The 25,770-nt window shown below is 36.1% G+C and overlaps 1 protein-coding gene across 3 annotated transcripts; it reads right to left on the reverse strand.

Moving 5' to 3' along the window:
• Window positions 1-3,342: 3,342 nt before the first annotated feature.
• On the reverse strand, window positions 3,343-23,244 carry INSIG2 (insulin induced gene 2). 3 transcript variants are annotated; one of them, XM_090266751.1, is made up of 6 exons: window positions 23,209-23,244; window positions 14,643-15,019; window positions 7,746-7,870; window positions 4,658-4,797; window positions 4,392-4,491; window positions 3,343-3,451 (listed from the first exon to the last, which is right to left on the reverse strand). In XM_090266751.1, exons 2-6 carry the CDS (start codon window positions 14,884-14,886, stop codon window positions 3,410-3,412), a joined length of 651 nt encoding a protein of 216 aa, XP_090122877.1. In that variant the 5' UTR covers window positions 14,887-15,019; window positions 23,209-23,244; the 3' UTR covers window positions 3,343-3,409. The 3 variants fall into 3 exon arrangements, with proteins under 3 accessions (XP_090122877.1, XP_090122869.1, XP_090122887.1); XM_090266743.1 differs by having other exon boundaries at window positions 4,658-4,824; XM_090266761.1 differs by lacking the exons at window positions 14,643-15,019; window positions 23,209-23,244 and adding an exon at window positions 23,117-23,199 and having other exon boundaries at window positions 4,658-4,824.
• Between the last annotated feature and the right edge of the window lie 2,526 nt (window positions 23,245-25,770).

Raw genomic sequence — 25,770 nt, forward strand, 5'->3', positions numbered from 1 at the left:
TCATCTCTTTCACTGTAACATGCTCCATAGGTGATTTCATCCACTCCCACTTCACTTATTACTGCCAAAAGTGCCAAATGCTGATAACTCAAATATTCAACTCATTATGACCCACCTTTACCAGATGTCTACTACGTATCTCAACTTCAACACAAACCAAACTTATTAACTTTACTCATTCACCTACTTCTCTGCATACTTCTTTTGGCTTATGGAAATACCACCCACCTACTTTTCCAAGAAAGAAAAATTAAGTTACCGTTGATACTTCTTCCTTAACCTTCACACTCAATTCACCAAATTCAGATGATTTTATCCAAGATTTAGCTCAATATGTCCCTCACTCTTCATGTCCAAAGTCACTATCTATCTCATCTCTTTTACCCTCCTCCACATTATCTTACATGTATCTACACCAGTGATCGGAAACCTGCACTACACATTAGAATCACCTGGGGGACTTTTGAAATTTCTAATGCTTAGGGCACACTCCAGACCAAGTATATCAGAGTCTCTGGGGATTTGAGCCAGGTATCAGCACACTTATATAGGTTCCCATATGATTCCAATATATAGCCAGATTTAAGAATCTTCCAAAATTGAAGACATGAGTCCAGAAATTGAAAGTGCATACCAAATACCAAGCAAGAAAAATAAAAGCAAATCTACAACTTAACAAGCCAAAGTGAAACTGAATAACCTTGAGGATAAAAAGGAAATCATGTAAAAGTTCCTGGAAAGAAAAGAAAAATTGTCTACAAAGGGAAGAAAAACACACAAATAGTAGACTTGTCATCTGCAACATTAGATGACAAGACAATGAGTTAAAAATCTTCAAAGTGATGGCCGTAGATAGGAAACTGTGAGCCTGCTAAATTGTTCCTCAAGAATGAAATAGACTTTTTCAGACACACAAAGGTAAGACTCTACTATTCACCGACCGCCACTGAAAGAACTGCCTTACAAAGAATATACTTCATTATACAGGTAACTGAGCCATAGAAACCAGAGAAGTATTTAGTGATGTTGCCCAAATCTGGGTTCTATCTAGAAAATGCAAGATGTGTAAAGTGTATGTACTCATATTTCATTGACCTTAAAAATGGTAACATAGTTCAGTACAAAATTTTATAATGAAAGTATCAGCAGGGTTCTGGCTAGTTAATTTTCATTGTTTTCTTGTGTTTTTGTAGAATTTAGTCTCAGTTTCAACCCCTTAATTTCTATAACTTTAAATAATAACAGTAAGAAAGCACTGCCAATATAGAAATGTTAAAAAATTTGTACTACTTACTTTCATTGCAAAAAAGATGTAATATATTTATATACTTATCAAATATCAAGTTTGTTTTTGCCATATATTTTCATGTTTTCTAGATAATCTGAAAATAATTTAAGAACCCCAAAATGACATCATTCAATTCCTGTAATACTAAACTTCATTTCCATTCACATAACTTAGTAAATTCAACCATACATGTTAACTTTATTAAATTAATCCTTAGTACTATACTCTATGACTTAACATGAAATAGAAAAAGACTCTTAACCAAGAATATAATTATATATTTAATACATCTTGCTTTTAACAGCAATTTTCAAAGTAAACACATCATAGAGCTTATAACTTATTAAAGGTTTATAGCACTTACAAAGTTGATTCTAAAAATATACCTTATTTGTTCTAAATGAATAACATTATCTGGAAGACAGAGTAATAAATTATAATAGTATGTTTATCACCACTATAGTTAAGATTGTAGACATGTATTCAATATAAAATCCTTTTAGGACTTTTAAGACTTTCAGCCTTATAATGTAAAAAGCACATTAAAGTTTGGCATACAAGATCTCAGTCTTACAGCAATGGTTTTAAAACCAAAAATTTAAAAAAAAAAAATCTAGTTAACATTTTAAGAGAGCATGGGCACATACACATCCATATACACATATACATTCTCTCTCACTCAATTCAGCATATACACACACACAAAAACACTCACAGAGTAAGCAGAAGACTTCATGCACCCTTGTGTATCAGATAATTGCCATCAATTTCAAAAGAAAAAGTGGGGAAAAAGTTAACGAAAATTTGTTTAAGTCATATTTAAATGACTCTAGTTGTTGAAAAGATATGCACAAAATTGTTATCAAGATCTCTAACATGCATAATATGCCATCTCAATACATTTTTAAACAGGTTTGAACTACTCACTAATGGGCATATGAATACATAAAAATGATATGCCCATCCATTCCCGAGATGGCATTCCTCTGATAACCAGTCATATGACACAGCCCAACCAAAGTGATTTAATTTATGCAAACCAAAAGATTATGAAATTCAAGAACAGAACCCAACAGAATCAGAAAATTCACTTAGATCTGTTTGGGGTTTTTTAGGTGTTCTGTGTGCAAAAGCAGCAGGATTCTATATTGCAAATGAGCTAATATTACTTAACACTTTGTGGCACTGCAGGTCATTTTGTATGTCTAAAACATATATTTATTCTAGGTAAGTTCCCCAATGGTCCTTACTTTTAATTATATATACTTTTCTAGGTTTAAACTAAAAACAATTTAATACTGATAAGCCTTTCCCACTCATCACTTTTACCTCCAGTAAAATATGTCAAAAGAATTACTTTTTGGACCCTCTCTAGTAATAAAGATTTGAAAAATTTTCTATGGAAGTTCATTTTTATCATATATTAAAACATTCAAAGTTCTCCAAAATAACATTGAAATACAGACTGGGGCAAAAGTAGACTTACACTTGTGAGTACGTGAAACACAGTTATTCTTGTATTATTTATTATTGTATTCTTTTCCATGTGAGCAACTGTAAACCTACTTTTGCCTGACCCTGTGGAAATTAACTACACATTAGGGCACTCATACTCATACTGCTGTGATTAGAATAATAAACAGGCACAACAGTAAGCAGAAGATAATATACCAGCTTCCCATTTCTTTTTCTTTTCCTTTTTTTTTTTTTTTTTTTTTTGGCTTTAGTCTTATTTTATTACACTAAGTTTACAAATTGTTCAAAGCATTCTTATACTCTGATTGACAGTAACAGAATATTTTGGCACATCAACATTGTGATACAACATATGGTATGTTTAGAAAACTAATTTAAAAATTTAATCTATTAATCTACATTTTCAATGTAGTACATATATATTTTACAGTTATTTAAGTCGATTACATAAAGGTTTGTAACTGATTTACAGATGAAGCAATCACAGATTGCAGTAATATGTGTGTGTGTGTGTGTATGTGTGTGTAAAACAATCAAGTAAAAACTGCATCCTGGCAATTTTAGAGTCCATAGTTTCGTTGGTATATCATTTACACGTCCTTTTTGTTTTGTTTTTCTGTACAAAAAAGTATATTTTTGCCTTCTTCATTCCTGATGAGATTTTTCTGCGATAACTTTGCATTCATACTGCAAAATTTAAAAGGTTAAAAGAAAAGATTAACAGATAAAGGTTTATTTCGAATAGCAATTTCAATTTAAAAGTTTAAAAAATTTTTACTTTCTTAATCTATGTTCACTTTATTCCTCAAAGACTCTCAAGAGTTATACAACTATTAGGATGAAATGACAAATGTGACAGGAAAAATAAATCACATTCTGGAAGTGAAAGAGTCATAGCCAAACGCATAAGAAAGATGAAGTGTCTGCATTACAAGCAAATAATGACAATATATGACTCAGATCAGTCCTAGAATATGAAAGAGGTTTCTTTGAGTGCTGAGTAAGGTTAATGAACAAAGGAAAGATCATGAACTTAAGGATAGAACTGTTACAGTGAATTCAGATAATAAGTTTTTCAAATCACTTTACAATTTAAAGGAAAAAATCTATTACATTAGCAAAAGCTTCTAGTCAAAACAATATTTTAGAAGTACAACTATAAAAATGTGGCCCTTGAATGTCACTCCCCATTCTTTGCCACTTATGATTAGGGCTGTAAACAATGTCCTTTCCTTCTCAACTAATGATCAAACATTTTGATTTGCAGGAGATAAATCTAATTTGTATCTATTGTTGCAATGTCATTATTAATAGAGCCTCTTCTCACCTTTAAAACTGTTCCTTTTTGAGGAGTAGAAACCTATAAAATTAGTTTTAAAGGAGGGGGGAATAACTCATATCACCCTATCCATAACACATTTGAGCTTTCCTATCCAGTGGTTCCTTCGACTTTTAATACACTTGTGATTAAATTCTTCCAAATGATTTATTTCAATGAAATTCCAGAGAGAAATCAAAGAATGCTGTCTTCACAAATTGCTTTCCTTTAAATAAGGACTATCATTTGGAGAGAAAACTTGCCTTATATCTCAATAACAGAAAAGTGATTAAATAAGCACCAACTTACCATTGCCAGTTGTCGACCAATGTTTCCCATTGTTATGCCTCCAGCAAAAAATATACATGGTAACCAAGAACGAACATAGAGAAAATCTGGAGATGTGTATCTAGAATAACAGAAATGTTTTTAATTGTACAATGACACTTATTAAAATAATTACAATAGAAATAAGTTACTCTTCAGATTAATCTGGCTAAGCCAATTTTAAAATCTAAATTCTGAATTCAGTTATCATTTATTTTTAGCAAACAAGCACCAAAAAGAATACTTACTGATAAACACCATTGTAGACTAGCAGTTGAGAGACCAATGTTGCCAAGAAAGCAATTCCTACTCCAAGGCCAAAACCAGTTCTAGATCTATCAAAAGTCCACCACAGTCCAATGGATAGTGCAGCCAGTGTGAGAGACAACTGTATGTTATTATCAAAGTCCACTTTCTGAGATCAACGTTAAAGAGTTATCTTAAAATTTATAACCAAATAATATTACCTGTTCATTTTTCTAAAATCAGTTGTTACTGTTAAAAAGAAAATTAATTACTTCTTCCACAATGCATTCGGTCTTTTAATACAATATGAGATTAGATGGGATTAAAATTGTCTCTGATATTTACTAAAGACACATAGAGGGCATGATATTTCATTAATAGATCTTATCAACCTGTAATTCTTAAAAACAAAACAAAATCACTCTATCCATGCTCCCAATTATAAGATCAAACCCATTATTTGAGAACTGCTTTCTTTGCTAAAATGTTAACTAGAAGTCTCAGAACACAAGTTTTGCTAAAGAAACACACTTTTGCTAAAAAGAAAACCAATATTACTTCTCAAGCAGGTTGAGAATTAGTTGAGCATCATACAGGAACTTGAAAATAGAAGAGTCGACAGCTATTTAACAGGGTCTACATTCTCTATATGATTTACTGACAAACACATTTTATAATAATGCAGTTCAGGAACAAGAGTACCAAGGACACAGTATCCCTTTCTATTATGTCAACTGTTCTAGTTTTAATTTGTTGAGGATAAAGCCTTGAAGTGAACATTATCTTGCAACCTGCCAAGCTATTTTGGTGCCTGAGACATTCTGGTATAGGACAGTTTGCTCAAGTGATGTTTTATTTCCATCACCTACTTAAGCATCTATTCACAAATGTACAGCCCTTTTCTATTCCAAAATCTCTGTGTAAAACAAAGCTTTACACATTCAGTTTTCTCATTTCCTTGCTGGAGGATTACACTAAAGGAATTAATTTCAAGTATCATTAAAATAACATTATCTATGTCCCAAAGGCCACATCTTGGCTTTATAGCCAGCTCCCCCATGGAGACTACATATCTCACCAAACTAACAGGCTATGCTGCCACTACAGAGAAAAGAGTAGAAGTTCAAAAACAAATTTTTTAAAACATACAGGAAACCACTTCCTACTTCCTTTAACACTCTGTTGTTTACCACCACTCTCCCTCCCTGACCCAGCCAGCTAGTGCCCTGAACACCCAATGTGCTTATTTCTCAGCTGTTATGGGACACTCATCCATAGTCATTCCCTATTGAGGCTTGATTTATCAAAAAAACCTATAGTGTATGAGTATGCTTTCTGAAAAAGCTTTTCTTATTCTTTAGCAGGCTTAATACCTAAAACTGTGTTATAAATTTGTAAACACTCTGGGTTTTGCTTAAAGGATGTCTCCCTAAGACTGCCCATATTTAAGTACTTCATTGAGAGAGAAAACAAAAAGAATAACTAAAGCAAAGAATTTAAATAAGATATATAAACATTCTTCAACTCCAGAAAAAAGCTATTTAAAATCTCAACTTAAAATTAGCTAAAATGTTTGCGGAAGAAAGGTCTAACCTACCAGGCAGAGAGAATTTACGCACTTCCGGGACTCCTGGGTCGAGTGAGCATTTCTAGACTGGAGTCAGGGTCTCCGAGGCCTGGCCTCAGCCCCGGCACAGCCTCACAGGATGAGCGACACAGCAAACTACCTAACTTCTCTAGCTTTCATGTGTCCTATTCTCTTTATTTTTAAAATGTGGAACTAGGTGATTTCTAAGTTTTCTTCTAGATATAATATTGAATGAGTCTATCTTAATAAGTCCTCCTAACCACAAGATTTGTTATAAAATCCTAAATGTCAAAGATTTCTCCAAATTAAACATGTTGGGAAATTCTTTCATACAAAACGAAACGGAAAACCAACAAAATAACTACCCCTGAGGGCCTTCCAGATCCACAGATCTCCAAGGGCCATGCACAATGGGAACAGAAAGACAGATGTGCTTTCAGCATATAGGACCAGGCTTCTTTCCCAAGCTTCTCCAAAACATATAACTACTTTCTGTAAAAGGCACAGCAATCTACTTGCCACATGACTCACCCTCTCTCCAATTAACTGCCAGCCCTGAGCCCAGTGCAGAGTTACAAGAGAAAACACTGGGCAGCCTGAGTCACACTTTTTGCTCTTCCCAATACCAAAGGCTCCCGCCACATCCGTCCATTCTCTAAGCCACATCTTGTAGAAAAGGGAAGACTGAATTAGCATTTCCCAGATCCTCTTCTACAAAGGAATGTTGGGGGAAAAGGTAGGGAGAATGAGAGAATGAAAGTCTTATGAGGGCAAAAACTTTTGTTCTGGGGGTAGATATTTTTTTCTGAGAGGTAGAAGGTAGAAGGGGAGAAGGGAAATACAGGTTACCTTGCCTGTCTAGCTAGAACACTATAAAAAGTATCATTAATCACTAAGTAAAATGTCAGAATCCTTAAATGATCAAACTATAAAAATAATGTACCTTAGGGGAAAAAGTTCCTTTTGACCAAGGTCAAAGCTGGATATTTCTATCATGCCACCTTTAAGAACATTTATGTGGTTTGCTGGTATTGCTTAAAACCAATAAGTGACCGTCTGTCTTCTTTTTTAATTATAGGTTCTTGAAAGTAAAAACAAAACAAAAAACCAGCACCTGAAGTCACCACATGTCCTTAGTGTCAAACCCTAAATGAAGAAAGAGGAAAAGAATCCTTTGAAAATTTACCTGTTTCAATGCTAATTACGAAAACTCTATGTAAGTAATTTAGTGACCTAATTTAAGAAAAACATGTAGATGTTTTAAACATGCAAATTTTCTAAGTTATGTTGAAGAAATGAGATTTAAATGAAAGGCTAAACCCCACACTGTAGCAACATCATACAGATGCTACCAAGATGTCTCAACAACAGGATGCACATTCGTTTTATGAGTAAGTGGGCATATCACAATTTGACAACAGTGAAGTTGCAAGGGACCAGCTAACCTTTGGTTTGTTAGGAGCTGCTTTGTTATTATGCATTTCATTATGGCAAAAGGATACAGCACTGGCATGATTTATACCAACAAAGACAGCTACACACCGCATTACACTGGACCACTCTCTTTTAAATTTATGTGGTTCTCCTAGATGCCTGTCAATACAGGGATATAATAACCCAATCACAGCTGTGGACAAAAAGAGAAAAAGAATTTAGTCATTTCCAATGCCATACTCTCAAAACTTAAGCTAAGAGCTACTACAAGCACCATAAACATTTTAAAGATTCTTTTAAAAAGCTCAAGTTACTTAATGTCAATTGCTTATATTTTAAACTTACCTTCCAAAATGAATAAAAATGAGAACACCACTTTAGAAAACACTGTAAGTGATTATAACAGTATTCTAAATTATAAAAGGCACAACACTATTTCAGTCTACGCTCCACAATTTAGCAGATTAGACTAAATAATTCATGCTACCTTTCTACTACTAGTATCTTTGAGACTTGAAAAGCATCAAACCAGTCAGCAGTTAAGCAATGTTCTCTCTAAGCTATATAATCATGAAACATTTTATTAAATGCCACACATCTAAGGAGCTAAACACATACAAGTTCATCATACACACAATATTCAGATGGCTATGGCTGTCCTGTGACACAGATGATCTTTCCTCCAGCTTCTTGTCTCAGTCTCCTGCTTCTAGTGCCTTGATCTGACACTCCTTCCACCCTGATCCTCTAATGAGACTCTAGGTCATACTGTCAAAGCAGAAAAACTTGCAACACAAATATAACATTCATTCCACACATAGAAAAATATGGAGAAAACATAGTCTATAAGAATTATAAAGTTTTCAAAACAAACAAATGAACAAAATAGAACCAGAGGCATGGAAACAAAGGTCAGACTGGCAGTGACCAGAGGGGAGCGGGGAGGGAGAGAAGGAGGAAAAGAAGGGGAAGGTTCATCAGAAGACTAGTACAAATGACCCATGGACATGGACAACAGGGTGGGGACTGATTGTGGGAGCAGGGGGTTGGGTGGGACAGAGAAAAACAACAGAGGGAAAATGGGAAAACTGTAATAGAGCAACAATTAAAGAAATAGAAGAACTATAAATTTTTGGTAAACATTTAAATTCACTGGTAAAATACAAGAAATCTTTTTAGTATATTTCTTAACTTTTGGAAAGAATATCTTGACTGCTAATTGTGTAATTAATGATGCAAAATGTCCGCAATTGAGACTCAAAATATTCTCACTCAATTTTAACATAAACACTTATCAAACCTCAACTTTTTATTCATTTAGTTGGAGATTTAAAATTCTTAATCATAAAAAAAAAGACCTTAATGAACCACAACTTTCTTCAACAACTTATAAGGAAAATGTATTTCCACAGATTAAATTTAGCAAGTCAAAGCTGCCTAGTTATTTCCTGTTAATCTTTCTAAAAACAGAATGGTTATGCTCCCATTAGGAAACAAAAACACAACTGTCACATCAGTTGAAAAGCATGTTTAAAATGTCCAGTACTACCTATAACATGTCATGAAACTATTGTACCAAAATCTATGTGCCTGAGGATCAGAAGCTTCTGCCTGGCCTGCTACTGCCTAGCTATACCTCACAAACAATGCATTCAATCTTCAAAGAAAATGGAAATCAATTAGTATAAAAAAATCACAGGCTAGTGAATCAATGCAGCAGCATGAAAAAGCAGCTGCAGGACCACCCTTCTACCTGGAGGTAAGATCCTGCAATGATGTATTCATTTTCTAATCTACAAAACCCTTGAACATGCTCTTTTGAGTTAGGCTTTGGCTGAATATAGATGGTTCAGACTACCAAAAGATTAACAACAAACTTCAGTAATGCAGAGCTCCAAAGACTAACAGTAAATTTAAAAGTTTGACATTATGGGTCCTTGAATGAGGTCACTTCATTCATTGTCATTTCATTATAGCCTGTAGGAACTTAAGCTCTTATTTATATCAATTAGCCGATGGTAAAACTGGCTGTTATCTGCCATTTCAATTAAACGTGCAGAATCTACTGACAACTTTAAGTGAGAACTTACTATATTTTCGTATTTAAAAGGCTATGCTTTAAAATCCTATAAAATTAACTGACAGCATTTCCAAAGTTCTACAAAATTAAAGTAGCAGCAAGCATGCCTAAGAATTGCAGTATATCTAAATGAATATTGCCTCTTTTTTTTCCTTAACGGGTCATAAAACTAACAGTTCATATGTCATTTCTCTCATTCTTGCTCTCTCTCTCTCCTCCCTTTCTCTGTTGCTAAGTAAAATCAACTAAGATCAGACATTCCAAGCCAATGTTTCTCAGCAGCTGATGCCATAGGTAAAGAATTATGACATATTGGACTGAATGTGTGCAAAGATATCAATAAGTAAAATTGACTATATTTTATGCATTTGATATCAGACTCACAAGTGAGAAAACCAAGGAGAGAAAGCAAAAACACAATAGGAATTTAAACTGCCATGCTGCCAACCTTGGGATTTGCCAATAGAAATAAAATCCATTGAGTACATGGTTCTGCAATGCTCACTGAGAGGGAGAGTTCCAGGAAGCTTGCCACTTCCCATTAAATGTCTTCTCTTTTCCCTTTAAATAAAGGCAAGGAGTCTGATAGTAATATCTACAGCACAGGGAAGCTCCACTGTTTTCAAGTTCAGCATAGGTATGTCTATTCTTCTTTTCCTCTTTCTCTGCTTTCTTATTTTAACCAGAAAGACTGTTACAAGCATGCCTGTGTAAAATCATATGCAAACAAATCCTGGCTAATCAGATGGTTCTCTGATGCAAAATCGCATTTCTTGGGATACTGGCATACCTCATTTTTATTGCACTTTGCTTTATTGAGCTTTGCAGATACTGTTATTTTTTACCAATTGAAGATAAGACCCTCCACCAGCAAAAAAGATTACAACTCACTACAAACTCAGATGATAGTTAGCATTTTTTAGCTAGTATTGTCTTTTTTTAATTAAGGTATCTACATTTTTTTTTTTTAGACATAATGCTATTACACACTTAACAGACTAAAGTATAATGTAAACATAATTTCTATTGCACTAGGAAAACAAAATATTCATGTGATTCACTTCATTGCAATATTTGCTTTATTGCGGTGGTCTGGAATCAAACCCACAATATCTCTGAAGTATGCCTGTATATTTATTTCCCAGTGACTAGTGACAGCCTACTAAGGCTATAAACAAAAATTTGTAAAACATCAATATTGTCATGTTTTTCACAGTACTGTGTTTAATGCAGCAATACACTAAAAGGACCAGGTAAATCAAGCATTTTGCCAGCAAAAGGGGCTGAAAAAAACAAAACCACTTAATGAGATATACTTTCATAGAAAACTATAGAATATTATAGGATAGGCAATGTTTTCATTCAACAAATACTTAAGCTCTCAAAGTGACTACAGAAATATAGTAATGTGTTGAGGGTAGCACTGACAGGGCCCAGTAAGGTCCCAGTCTCCTCCTGGCAGGTGCTGAGGGGTGCTCAGGTGTCAGGAAAGCTTCACAGAAGAGGTTATCCTTGAGGCAGGAGCATTCAGCAGATAAGTGGTATGGGAAGGGCTTTCTAACCAAAGTGAAACATTTGGGGACAGAAAACACCCAGTATCACGCAGAAATTTTAAGTATTAAGCAGAAAGGGAGCTCAGGATCCAGAAAGACTCTGAGGAAGGTAGAAGAAAGCAAGGGCCATATCACAGAGACTTTACCCTGCAGGTACTGGGGAACCAGGAAGACAATGCCACCACACTTGCACCAAACAGAAAGGCACTCGCTCTCACAGCAGTGACTGTACAATATGTGACAGGGGAGGAGAGGGGAGGCTGGAGGATGGTACAAAATTGGAGGCCAAGAAAGAAAAACTGAAAATTCCAAGCAGAATGTTTGAGGGCCTGGCCCAAGAAAGAGAGGAAAGATATAAAACTTGGAAGCTGGATGTGGGAGTTGGGAGAGAGAGGCAGGAGTCTTGCAGGGCTCTCCAGAAATTAGTTAACTGACTGCATGGCTAAACAGGAGAGATTTTGTTTTTTTGTTTGTTTTTTTTTTTTAAATTAAACATTAGTTTCATATCTGGTAACCTGAGATTTTTGAATCAACTTCTCTACTATTTTACACAATTATAGTTGTCTTTTTCCTCCTATTTATTCTTCAGAAAGATTTCTTTGTGGCCCTCAATAATACTGAAGAGGTTTCTAACTCCAATTCTAATGCAATACACATAAAGAAGTTAATCAACTTGAAATACTAGTCATTATTAAACTAAAAATAGAGAACTAAGAAAAGGAAAATCAGATCAAAAGCTATTTACCAGAGTTCTCTACTAGTTGTGTCTCTAGTAACATCAACAGAAAATTTCCCAGCCCTACATGTTATACAGAAAGAGCAGATAACCAGGAGCCCTTCTGTGTACATATAGAAAGTGATTATTGTAGAGACCCTGCAGGAGGTAGCTGCTCAGTCTATGAAAACTAGTTGGACAGGAAAGTCAAAGGACAATTATCAGTTTTTTGGATTTAAGACAGTGAGAGCCTAGAAGGTTTTGAAAATGTATACAAACACGTATATAGAAAAATATATGCATGCTACATACACATGCAAACTTGTACACACTATATTCCTTACATCATTTATTTTATTTTTCCTTGATATTTTCCCTAAAACTGAGGACGGGGCGGGGGCAACAATGATACAAGAATCCATTTTCCATCCTTGGCAACTTTCACAAATCTGGTATCTTCATCCTCATCTACTAAACAACATGACTTATCCAAAAAAATCAGTAGCAGAGGTAACTGAAATCTAAATTTCCTAATACCTTTAATTTCTTTTGCCCAGGTGCCTCATGGAATGCACTGCTTTCAGAAAAAAACAGTTAAGCCAAGAAATGCAAATCCCCAAATGAAAAGGTACGATGTTAAGTTTGCACTTTGCACGTGTGAGAAGCCTAGTGGCTGGGAAAAGAAAGGAAAACAGGGACAAAGTGATTGACATGTAGTATTAACATTCAGAATTTTCCTTCCTAATTCTGAGTTTGTGGCAGAAGTGCCCACATCACTTTGTTCACATCCATAATGGAGGTACAATAAAACTTCATTTAAGTTCTCCTGCCCTAGCCCAGAATGTACAACACATGTCAGGACATTCCATTCAAGCCTCACACTTATTAGGCTGGAGGCTTTGAAAGAGGCACCCAGAGTAGAGTACCTCCCTCTTTCCCCTTCACCAGCATGGGACATTTGACCTAGCCACACCATTCACTGCCTCTGCATCCCTGGATTCATTGATATCCTCTCATCATTTCAGCTTCCTTACCACCCCCCCCAACTCCCAAATAGGCACAATGCCATACTTCTCACTCCCAAGGTTGCCCTGCAGATCCTTGGGGTTAAAGGATGTGCCTAGCACATTAGTAGACATTCAGTAAGTAATTGTTTCCCTCCTCTGACCTTCCATTTGTCTGTTCTTAAGACATGTTCTTCCAAGTCACCAAAAGTTTCTTTTGGTAGCCAGACAGCAGATATACTACAGTAGAAACATAAAGAAAGAACTAGAAAAAGTTGTTCAGGAAACTTTTTCTCTTTTCTAAATTCAAATAAATGAAAGGAAAATATATGCTATAACAGAGAATGATAAATTAACATTTATGAAGTCTTCTCTTTGGACTATTTTACCTATTTTCCCAGAGAATAACTTCTCTTTTGATGTGAATTTTATAATAGTGAGACATCAATATATAAACTACATTAAAACCTTACCATGGCAACGCCCTTCCATCCATTCAGTGAAATTATGTACCACCCAGTAGGTTTTCCGAGGTCATTCAAATGTCTCACAACTAACTCCCTACCCTTTGACCTCCAGCTCTAGGATGATAAGTCAAGAAGAATCCACATTATATTGTAATGTATTTGTATATATTTAAGTATGAGACACCAAGCAGAAATTCAAAACAGCAATTTTCTCCCTCATCAGAATTCCCTGCTACCACACAATTATGGCTTCCATTACCTGATTATATAAAATATTATTAATCTATTGGTCTCAGTCATTAGAAAAAGCTAAAGAGCTACTCATTATGAAAGATCAGCATCATCAGTAAGGCTTCTGGAATGTACCATTTAACTTTATTCATTACATACTGTCCACCAAAAAAAGATCTAAAGTATCTAATAAGATAATAATGATTTTAAGCAAAGAGAATCTACCTTATTGATCTCTTTAAGTGTTCATTATTTGTAAGGTATATTTAAAAACATGACACCAAAGAAAGAAACATATACAAAAATCTAAAATCTAAAAAATAACACAAAGCTGTAAACTTGAACACAACTATTCTGTCTTTCAAGTTTTTACCTACTTCAAAAAGAAGACCATAACACACCTTGAAAGCAAAACCCTTAAAACCAAACAGTGGTGATCATCAAAATAACCTAAAATAAGGCTTACATGAGATAGGTTGAAGATAGGACGAAATTAAGAGGCTGAAAGCGTCATCCGTAAGGGAATCAGGTTTTTAGGATTATATTTCTGAAAGTCATAGGTCAGATGGAAATCAGACATAAAAAAGCATATACTCTATGATTCCTTTATATCACATTTTATAAAAGGCAAAAATAAACTAGTAATAGAACAGTGGAAGTCTGAAGCTGGGGGTGGGAAGCAGACTACAAGAGAGCACAAGAGAATTTGTGGACAATAAAAATGTCCCATTACTAGATCGTGGTGGTAGCTACATGCCTTTGTTTTAACTCATCAAATTGTTCATTTAAAACAGGTACATTTATTATATTTAAATTATTCCTCAATAAAGTTAATTTTTAACAAAGTATTGCTCAGACAACATCCACACTCATGCCATTTTCTTTCTAAGCATTACAAAAATAACCTACACATACCTGAAGCTGTGCCACAGCACGGTGGTACCCACCATGCTGAAGAAAAGATGCTTGCAATCACATCAGGTGGAAAAAGTGTCACATTTCTCTGAATCTGAAGTAAATTTAACACTAATGCCAGAAATACCCCAATAAAAAATAGCACTACTCCTCGAATCATCAAATTTACACTCCGGCTAGTCACAGATGAGATATAGGGGCCCCTTTTTAGGGGCCCAAGCGACTCTGTCTCTCCTTCCGCCATGGTTTCATAAGTTCAGCAAGCTGGGGGCGAAAAAAAGTCTTTTCAACTGAAAAGACAAGTGTCTGTGAATCAAAGCAGATTGCTGTTTCAATAGTACTGCATCTTGTCCTAAAACTAGGACCTACCAGAAATCCTGTAAGAGATAAGAAAAAAAAAATCAATGTGGGTCTAACATTTAATAAATGATTATATAATTTTCCTGATTTCAATACTAATTAATTTAAAATTACAAATAATGAAATAACAATCTTATATATTTATTTAAATTAGTTACTGAATAAAAAAGAGGTTTAAAAAATTTCTATATGAATGATGTAATTTTTTAAAAGTGCAACACTTAACATTTACTAGGACAGAATAAATAATTTAAGAGACAAAAATTAGAATAATAGTAAAAACAGCTTGCGCCACCTCAGAGAAAAGTAGAACAGGTTATATGAGACACTTCCATTAGAATCTGAAAGATCAAAATTCAGATTTCTGTTTCTTATACCTAAATCTTTATACTTCACGAAAAATAAATTTATACTCTACAGAAAATTAACACATTCTGACAGCAAATGTTGAATTATTCACAATAAACTGTGACTTGCTCATGAGGACAACCTTTAGTGGAGAATAAAATGATGTGTTTTAATGTTTAATGCATATACATATAAGTATTTGAATTTCTGCAGAAATGTCTTACCAAAAGTAGAGCACCATTCAGTCACCTATACATATACCAAACACAGAAACCAAACCTGACCTTTCTCTCCAGAGCCACAGGCATGTCCCACCCCAGCCTTGACCCAAAACACCCTTGTTGCAATCATGGGAGCTTTTGTGAGAAAGCTGGAGAAGAAAGCAGAAGAAAGGAAGCTAAGAAAATGAAGAATAACCTAGATTTTATCCACATAGATCCTGACTCCTAACACCTAGAACTTTGCTAGAACAATCAGTGTAGGTATTTGTTCACTCCTCTAACCAAAGTAATATTTCTTTTTTGTTTAAGATTATATTTGAGGCTTTCTATGAACTGTTCTAAGCACCTAACATATGGTCATTAATATAACTCTCACACTAACTCTAAAAGGTAAGTGCAATTATTATGTCCACTTTATAGGTGAGGCAAGAAAGCAAAAAAAGGTTAAGTCACTTAACTAAGTTTATACCCCTAATAAGAGGCTGAGCTGGAATCCAAACCCATGCCATCTTGCTTCAAAGCCCTTATTCTAATCATAAGATTCAGCTTCTCAAAGTGTCGCATATTCTTCTATGCATTTTCTGTAAATTTATCATTTTTAATGGGAAAATACTATACAGACTATTTTTGTAATTTAATTTCATCCCACCCAACAATAACATTATATTGGGCATCATCGCAAGTCAGCACATAAATGATGTTTCCTTTGAATCTCAAAGCAGTTTATTTAAAAAGTTAGGATGGCACTTCTAATAGCTACCTTATAATAGTATGTATAGTGCTTTACATATTTTAAAGATCTTATTCACTATTAAATCTCCACTGGATCTATGTATCCAGAAAGGTGCCTGCCTAGCCCACAGTGGGACCTCTACATATTCATATTCGTTTAATGAAATTGGGTTAACTCTTTTAGAATCAAACTCACTGGGCTAAACAGGCTTTTTGGAAGGCAAACCAAGCACTTGATCATTATTTAAAATACATTTCCTCTTGAGTCTCCAAGTTTCAAATTACCTTACAAATGAACTTTGAAACAAAATTCATGTGTGAACTGGTGGGAGGGGGTACAGCCTTTAGAAATACAGTAGTCCCTCTCTATATCGCAGTTCACTTATCGCGACCTCACTGTATCACAGGATTTTTTAAAATATTATATTTAATTATTTATCATGGATTTTTCGCTATATCGCGGGATTTTGTGGTACTGTATACGTATGTTGTTAAAGTTATATAGGTTTAAGAGTGTAGAATATGTTTAAGAACATAAGTAGTGTTTATAAAAGAGTGGAAAAGGTTAATAAGGGAGTGGGAAAGGTTAATAAGGGACTGGGAACAGTTTATAAGTGTGTGGGAAGGGTTTATAAAGCCTTAAAATATATATAAATAATAAAATAAATGTAAGGTTCCTACTTCATGGATTTTCACCTATTGCGGGGGGATCTAGAACGTAATGCCCCCGAGAAGTGAGGGAATACTTTAATTACTATGAAAATATCTGTAAGTACTAGCAATTTTCACAACCTATCAGTTTCATGTGATAAAAACAGACAAGACATTTTTAGTAAGCTTCTGCCACACCCAAAGCTCTGTGTCCAGCAGCCAAGGAGGGAATTTTATCCTCAAGCTAGTCCTCACAAACCTACTTAGTCTATAGCGTAACTAAGCTCCACAGCTTAGAGGACCAGAGAAAATAGTGCACATTACAGTTGATTCATGGGAAAATAAACTCGAAACACCATTTGAAAATGCCCAGAAAATATCTCCTTCTGACCTGGTCTCTCAGACCATTCCTTGCTGTAGTATACAGCATGTCCACAAGTCATGTGTTCTAGTCACTTAAGCAAGGTGTCCAGTAGCTACAGAATTCTTCTTCATCTTCATTATCATCATCATCACTATTGATATAGCACCCATTTATAAAGGGCCTCATCCATGCCAGACACACAGTAACTTTAATCTTCAAAATAACCCTAAAGGTAGGTATCATCATCCTCATTTTACAAATGAAGATATTAAGTCAAAGAGATTTGGCAACTTGTTTATGGTCACATGACATGCAACATCAGAACTAGAATTTTTCCTTACATCTGACTGATTCCAAAACCTCTTTTCTTCCCTCTAAACCTTGAGTCCTGTTCCAGCCTAACTCCTCAGGCACCTGGGTCTATAGAAGAGAATTTGGTTACTGAAAAGTTGGTTATGAGGCAGGATAGTAAGAAGCTAGGAAAATTCCCTGGCAAGTGAAATGAGGAAACAGAGACAGAAGCTGATTCAAACTGGCCCCAGCCAGCACCCTGACCCACCTGCCTCCTCCCTTGCACAACCACTCCCTTAAGCATTAAGCCCTCAGGACAATAAGGTTCGGATCAGCGGCCAAATAATCTCAGGAACAAAGCCTTGGGTCTGTTGACCAAAACTGTCCCTGTGGCCACAGTTGTGTTTCAGCTCCAGGCCCAGAATAGCAGCAAAACCAAATGAAGCAACACCCTGGCTGACATCAGGACCAGACACAATGACCCTCTCCCCTAAGTGCTGACCAATCATTAGAGACTATGAAAAGACACACCTGGAAAGCTGATGAATATTCTATTAAGGTCTTCCCATGAGACCTCCCCTAAAATTCCCACCTTTAGAAAACAGATAAAAACTCCTAGGACAAAGAACCCAGTGCACACTCTCTCTCTGGAGCAAGACCATGCCTCCCCTCCACCACCTTCTTCCCTCAGGCATGTACCTTTGCTTTCTTTCTCTTAAGCTCCAAGGACCCTTCTGCCTCTGTAACTTGTTTCATGAGTTCATGTGGCCCTCTGTGACTTTCTAAAAACTTCTTGGACTAGAATTTTTGGCTCTGAATTCTTTCTTTGCCGAACTCAAGAACCAAGGTCTAACACTGCTGCTAACAGGCAGACATTAGAAAACAATCTGAACCCATAATATAGTCTCAAGGTACTAATGCCAATATAAGTAGGCAACTGTATAACACAAAGGCCATGAGAATAAATGTACAAACACCTGAAATTTTATTTGTACTAGATCAAAGAGTAACAAAAATGTTTTTTAAAAAATCATATTGCCAACTTCACATAATGCATTAGACCAACAGTAGACTCTTCCCAAAATTCCAGTAGACACAGCAAACCCCTACTTTTACTGTTAAGACAGCTTCTAGTTGAGCCTTGAACACACAGGGGTTAGGGGCACCATCCTTACAGTTGAAAAGCTGAGTATAATTCCTTGCTCTCCAAAAAACTTAACTATATTGGCTCTCAGTATCCGCAAGGGATTGGTTCCAGGACTTCCCACAAATACCAAAATCTGCAGATGTTCCTTATATACTATGGCATACAGCGATGCATAGTCAGTTCTTAAATTTGTGGATTCCCAACCATGGATTGGAAATACTGTTTTCAATCCATGGTTGGTTGAATCTGTGGATGTAAAACCTGCAGTACTGAAGGCCAAATGTACTTACTGAAAAAAAAAATCTGTGTATAAACGGGGTCATGCAGTTCAAACCCATGTTGTCCAAGGGTGACCTGTATATACATTTTAAGTAACCCAAACTACTCTGGTAAGAATTTGTTCATGTTTGTGATTTTTTTCAAAAGGATGTTAATTGCAAAGGATATTTTATGTACAATAACATTTTTAAGAGAGCAAAATAACTTCAGTTTTAAGTTATTTCACTTGTGGTAGGCCCTAACAATCACTTACCAGTGGTTGTCAAGGCTTTGGCACTTTGGGCTGGACAATTCCTTGTTGTGTGAAACCTCCCTAAACATTGCAAAACACTCAGCATCTCTAGCTCGTGCCCACTAGATGCCACTACATGCCCCTTCCCCAATTTGAGACAATTAAAAATGTCCCTACATATTTCCAAATGCCCCCAGAGAAGCAATGCCCTCCCTCCACTGAGAGCTACTGATTGCTAGAGACTTTTCCTCATTCTACTTCAAGGCTGCTAGAGACTTTCTAAACTGTTTACATTATTCTACCACAGCTGCTTATTCAACCTTTCCTGGTAGTACTTGTTTATAGTTCCCTTCTTCACCCCAAAAGTTTTTTTCAAAAAATAACATGACATTTCTTTGATGTTTATTTGAATGAGTTTTTAAAATTTTTTTTAAAGTCTAAAAACCTAATTTTGTGACTACATAATAATACAATAGCATATAATTCCTGTAGACAAAAGTAAAAGTTAAATGCTTTAGAATCACAGTATTCTAAAATTTAAGAAATGACAGAGGAATAGGAGATCATCTATTCCAAGGGGTATGTGAACCTAATGCAAAGAAAAAAACAAACAAAAAAAACGTTGTCCATTTTTCCTGGACGAGAGTGCTGCAATTTATATCAAGTATCCAAAAAGTCCACAATCCAAAAGAAGTTAAGAACCAGTGATCTGGCTGTTTTCTCATTTTACTGTGCAAAGCAAATGAGATCCAATGTGGTCATGTGATATGAAAAGATCAAGACTGTGTTCTATTGTACCTTGCTACCACAAACATGTAAAGTGAACTCCTGGAAATGGCCAGATTCATCAAAGGAATAGGAATTCCACTAGACCATTCATTCTCTACTACGGAACAATTAAGTTACTAAAAAGAATATTGCTTATAATATTAGTCACACTATGGAAGTGGGTTATTTTGGTTTTTTTGTCTCCTCTTTATTTACTATTATTGTTTTGTGAGTATATATATACTTAAAATTTAGCTAAACAGTAGATGTTATTAAATAATGATACAGTCTTGGCTCTCTGGAACTTAACATCAAATCTTCATATAAGAGATTCTTATAGGGCTTCTTTGGACCAGTTGACTACCACTGGTACTAACCATTATGATGGTAAAGGGACTAGAGTTGGCTTAGTTAGGAGCAGGTGAACATCCTTAACACAAAATTCTCTAGAAAAATACCGAGTCACATTACAATTATAAGATGTGGATTTTTTGGTAAATAATTTTAATGGAATTATCATAGAGAATCTTTTTTGTGTGGTGAAAGATGGGGGGTGGAAAGCAAAGTGGGGAAAAATTTGGGACATCTGCAATAGCGTCAACGATAAAAAAAAGAGAGTGGATATTTTAAAGTGAAAGCTCTTAGAATAAGTATGCCCTAATTTGTTTTAAAGTTCGGTTTTCCAATTACGTATTGAAATTATTTTCTTAAAACAAAGTGTACCTATAGCTTTAAATATTACTCTTACATCAATGATAAATTTGATTCTCCAAAATTAAAAAGTAGGCTATAATTGAATAATTTAGATTACTCAAGAAAGAATTTGCTGATCAGGCAAGAAGTCTCCGGTATAAAGATAACCTTTAGAGGACAGTATCTCAATAGATCCTCAACAAAAATCTTGGTAAGTAAGCAAGTGCTTTTAACCCCCATTTTATAAAATAAAATAGGTTAAGTAACTTTCTGAGATCACAAAACTGTTACCAGCCAGTACTAGTAATAGCCATAAGCACTCTGACTCCATGTCCAAAACACTTCCCATTTCACTTCATTTTCTCCATCTACAAACACCATACAAAAATAATTTATGTGCCACACAGGAAATGGTTTTTAAAGTCATGTCGATAAATTAATATTAATACTAAAATAAGCTTTTTTTCTCAACTGACAAATAAAAACTTCCAGAGGACATGAAAAATCCTACCTTGAGCCCTGACCTACAATTTCTATAAAGTACATTAGTGAACAAAAAGAAAAAGTTCAAATAGTTTGGATAGATAAATAACAAATCATCAAAACTGGAGAGACATTATTCCAGGTATATGACTACCTGTTAGTGTTATTAATATTAATTACTTCTAGATGAGTAAATGAGGGGTATCAGTGATTCTGGGCTTTGTAAATGAAAATAAAATTGGCATCTGCCACTGAAACAATTTCAGGCAATAGGCTATTGAAAAGAAACACAAACAAAATCTACTAGTGACCTTAAGAACCAGTTACATTCTAACAATTTCAACAATCCTTAATATCACACAAGATCATTCATTGTCCAATGATTAGTAGCCACAGAAATATGTTTGCTTGCTCAGATAACCCTGTCTCTTCAAGTGCTTAGGTCACAGAGGCTACTTAACTAGTAAATTAAATTACTACCTCACATCTTTTTCACCATGTGCTCTCTTAATTAGCATGGCATTCTCAAAGTAGAATAAGTATTAACATTAGGAAAAACACACTTAAATCAATGAAAAAGTTTAACTCTCCTTAAATATAAGCCCACACATGTGAATAAGCTACACACACTAAGAACTTCCAGGAAGAAAAACGTTTGTCTTAAAGACACTGAAACTCACCTTTCCTTCCAACATTAAAACCCTAACACAGAAACCATTAACCAAGCAGCATTCACATTCCATTCAGTCAAATTTCAGTCTGTAAAAAAGGTTACTCCACCATTTGGGAATAATTTTCTAGAACAATGAAAACAAGTTGTCTTTAAATTACTGAGTTACATTTTATCTTTCCTTTTCAGCCCACCGTATGTGAAAGCAACAGTTGTCAGTTTAAACAGAATCAACCTCTTTCCCAAATGTACCCGATTCACAGCTTGTTCACTTTATATCAAATATCTACTGAGAATTCTAACAAAACACATTACTGAACATAATGTCCAGTACATGATTCATTTTTCTGTCTGTGGGAACCCTATTAGTGTGGGCAACCTCTTCATTTTCACAAAGTGGTTTCTATCAAGGCCAAACTCAGAAGGTGGAAAACACAATGTAACCATGGCTTGGTCGCCTTCACTCTTCCTGCGTCCAGTACTGGTTGTGTCTTTCCTGCAAGCCTCAGCTCCACTGCAATACCGATCCGGGCCAATTCCACGGACCCAGCTGTCAGACTATCAGTTCCTTCTTAAAGCATTTCTTCATAAATCCTACAAAACAGGAAGCTCTTAGTGGTATAGTTTCCTATCTAGCTAGCACCATACTTCGATAAAATTTTTCCATCACTAACTGGGCACGGGTATTTGTCACTTCTTTTAGCACCCCCCCCCCATCCACAATTTCCTTTTCCAGACTACTCATCTCCACTGACCAACCCTAAAATCACATTGTGGTAGTATCACCAACCGACTTCTAGGTCTTGACGACTTCTCTCTGGCATACCCACACACCTTCTCCAAAGGTTTCCAATTCCAATTCTAAATGTCAACGTCCCACTCCTTAACCCAATGTCAACATGCCGTTTTGTGGATTCCAAACCTGCAACATCGACCTTTTGGATCCCCCACCCACCCAAACCTGACAGCTCTATGCTAGCCAGCTCGCCGACCTCCTCAGACCCTCTCAGATCTCCAGGGTCGCCCTTCCCGCCGTCCTACAGCCTTCGGTCCTCTCCGACACATTTCCACTGTCCGGGGAGCCTCGGCCACTCCTATTACCTCTCCCCAACCCCATGGTCCCCTTGGACCTCGCCGACCAGCCTCCAGCTGAGTGGAACCCCTCGGCCTTCAGGCCCCATCTGTAGTCCTGGCTCCCCACCCTTGGCAGCAGGATTCCTAGGATGCAAAATCACCAGCAGTTCCTTTTCCCGAAGGCCACACACTTCCTCAGGCCACTTCCCTCAGGATCAAGCCACCGGAGCTTCGCAAGGGTACCCCGACTCACCCCCGCCTCCGCCATCTTCTGGGACGGCCCCTGGCCCCGCCCCCCTCCGCCTCTTCCTTCTCTCCTCCCACAAGTGCTCCTGAGCTCCACTGCGCCTGTGCAGCCGATTCAAATGCCCAGAGAAGCAGGGCAGTAAAGGTTCCGGTTCAGGCCCGCCTGCTTGGTAGACTCACAAGCCGGGGCGAGAAAGCTTCCCCTCCGACCAAAAGTGGCGGTTGGTTGTAGGCGTGGGCAGTCTGGGTAGTGGGAGGCTGTCAGATCCACTCTTAATTGCTGACTAGGCGGCCGTGGGCTGTGACGAGTTCCCAGATCCTGTGGGCGTTCGTTGGAAGGTAATAGTGCACTGACACACGCACAGCCTTCCGAGGGCGCAGCTGTCAGCGCGTCCCTCCCCTCGCAGCCAAACGGGGAGCTCTGGAGTGCAGGCCGCCGGTTATCCCGCTGACGGTGCTGACTGGCTGTGCCTTTGTGCGTTCGTTCGGCTTTACTCTACCTTTTTCCCTTCCTCAAGACCATTGTAATCTCACCACATCCATATTTTTGTGCTCCTGATACATAAGTTGTAAGGTTCTGTACTTTCCCTACTTTGCTGTAGACCTCTCAAGTTCTTTCTAGGAAAACCATGTTACCTGGCTTAACCTGGTGAATGCTTATCACAGTGCTGTGGAATGGCTGTGGTCAGATTACAATGGCTTTAAGCAAAGTTTTAAATGAAATTTGGGCCTAGATTAATTGCTTCAAAGCTTTGCAAAGGAGTGTCAATTGTTGAAATTCCTTTGTTGTTTTTGCTTTGAACTAGTAAATGATAAGATGGATTTTTATGTTTCTGACCTTTTTATCCGTACATTAATTTATGAAGTTGAAGGAGAAATTAAATTGCAACAAAATGCATCTAGGCAAGTTTTTATATGACCTTTCTTGTTTTCTCTAATGTTTCCTGTTGCTCTTAAAATGTCTCCTGCAGGTTTTTACATGACCAGTAAAAAATAAATAAGTAAATAAATAAATATTAAAAATCTGGACTGATTATATACTGAATAGATGAGGAATTTAAAAGAATCACAACTTAATGGAAACATAAAAATCTCAAATTAATTGATGCCAGAATAAAAACTGACTAAGAACTTTGAGAAATCAGAACTACTTTGGATTACTTTGAAGTTGGTGTAATATGGTCAATAGAACACTAGTGAAGGATTCTTAAAACCTGGTGCTGTGACAGCAAGTGCATATTCGTGTACAATAAATTCAATTTTTAGGCTTTTTCCCTCATTTGCAAGATGAAGGATTGGTCTAGATTATTTCTGAGGTCTTTTTCATAGGCAAAATTATCAATGATTCGGTCAATCTGTCTCTTCAGAGAAAAGTTTTTTCCATTAATCTTACATGTTGTTTGGTCTCCCAACTGAATAAGCCAAAGGGTAAGCTAGAAAACAAATGAAAAAAAACAAACAAAAAAAACCTCTTGGCTAATACAAACACCCAGAAGTTTGTTTGCCTTGTTGAAGTGAGATGTTGTTAGACTAACATAATTGACCAAGGGTTGATTACTAAGCCTTTAGTAAGCTTCTAAGAATCTTGGACTTGGATGCCTTACTCAGAAAATATTCATCATCTTTGTAGCACTTGTCTCATTTTAAAATTATATATTAACTGTTTACTGTGTGTTTCCCCAATTAGGCTGCAAACTTCACAAGAGTAGGAACCTTGCTTTGCTTTCCTTTGGAGGTCCAGTGCCAAGTGTTTGGATATGTTAGATTTTTCAGGTGATAGCTTTTGAGGGATGACTAGATTAATAAATGATCCACTCTGTAACATCAAAAAGGAAAAATTCCTTGACTTTTTGTGTCCTTCACTATATGTATGCCCTCATCAGAACACGACAACAAACACCAAAAACCAAATAAGTAGGATTGTGTCTAGTGTTTGGGGTTCTACCATGGTTACAAAAGTATTTTTATGAAGCCTCTACAACCAATATTTGTCCTGAAGTATCATAAATAAACTTCTCTTAGAATCTGCACTGTCTAGTATGTCAGGCACTAGCCATGTGCAGCTATTTAAATTTATCAGAACAAAATAAATTTAAAATTCAATTCCTTGGTCACACTAGCCACGTATCAAGTGTTCGAGAGCCCAACAAGGACATTTCTATCATCAAATGAAGTTTTACTGGAAAGCACTGTATTAGATGATTTATATAAATTTAGCTTTCTCAAAATGCTGACAAGTTTAGAAAAAAAAGATTAAAAAATGGAAGTGAAATGAAATCATTACCTAACAACAATCAGGCCACCTAAAATTTATAGGGTCTTTTAGCATATTGGAGACAGAATTAGGTAATGCAAAGGAGTCTAGTAGTTTTAGTTTTACTTGGGGAAAAGTTTGAGTTAGGGCAATCTAAGTTTTACCTGGTACCAACATCTTCGAGAGGGATGTGCCCATTCAAAAGACAGTTTGGTTTTTCAGCAAAAAACATGAGTATGCGGTCTGTAGAAAGTCTGTAGCATGTAATGTGGGCCAGGTGATAAAGAAAAACCCTCCTGCTGAAAACAAAAGTAT

This window comes from Furipterus horrens, unplaced genomic scaffold, assembly GCF_987537825.1.
Source record: "Furipterus horrens unplaced genomic scaffold, mFurHor1.1.pri manual_scaffold_1, whole genome shotgun sequence".
NCBI classification, from domain to species: Eukaryota; Metazoa; Chordata; class Mammalia; order Chiroptera; family Furipteridae; genus Furipterus; species Furipterus horrens.

Coding starts and splice junctions, on each gene's coding strand:
- INSIG2 (XM_090266743.1), bottom strand. CDS start 14,886: ATGGCGGAAGGAGAGACAGAGTCGCTTGGGCCCCTAAAAAGGGGCCCC. Junction 4,825..7,745: donor GTATAAATCATGCCAGTGCT/GTATCCTTTTGC, acceptor CGTTGATCTCAG/AAAGTGGACTTTGATAATAA. Junction 4,492..4,657: donor GTCTACAATGGTGTTTATCA/GTAAGTATTCTT, acceptor CTGTTATTCTAG/ATACACATCTCCAGATTTTC.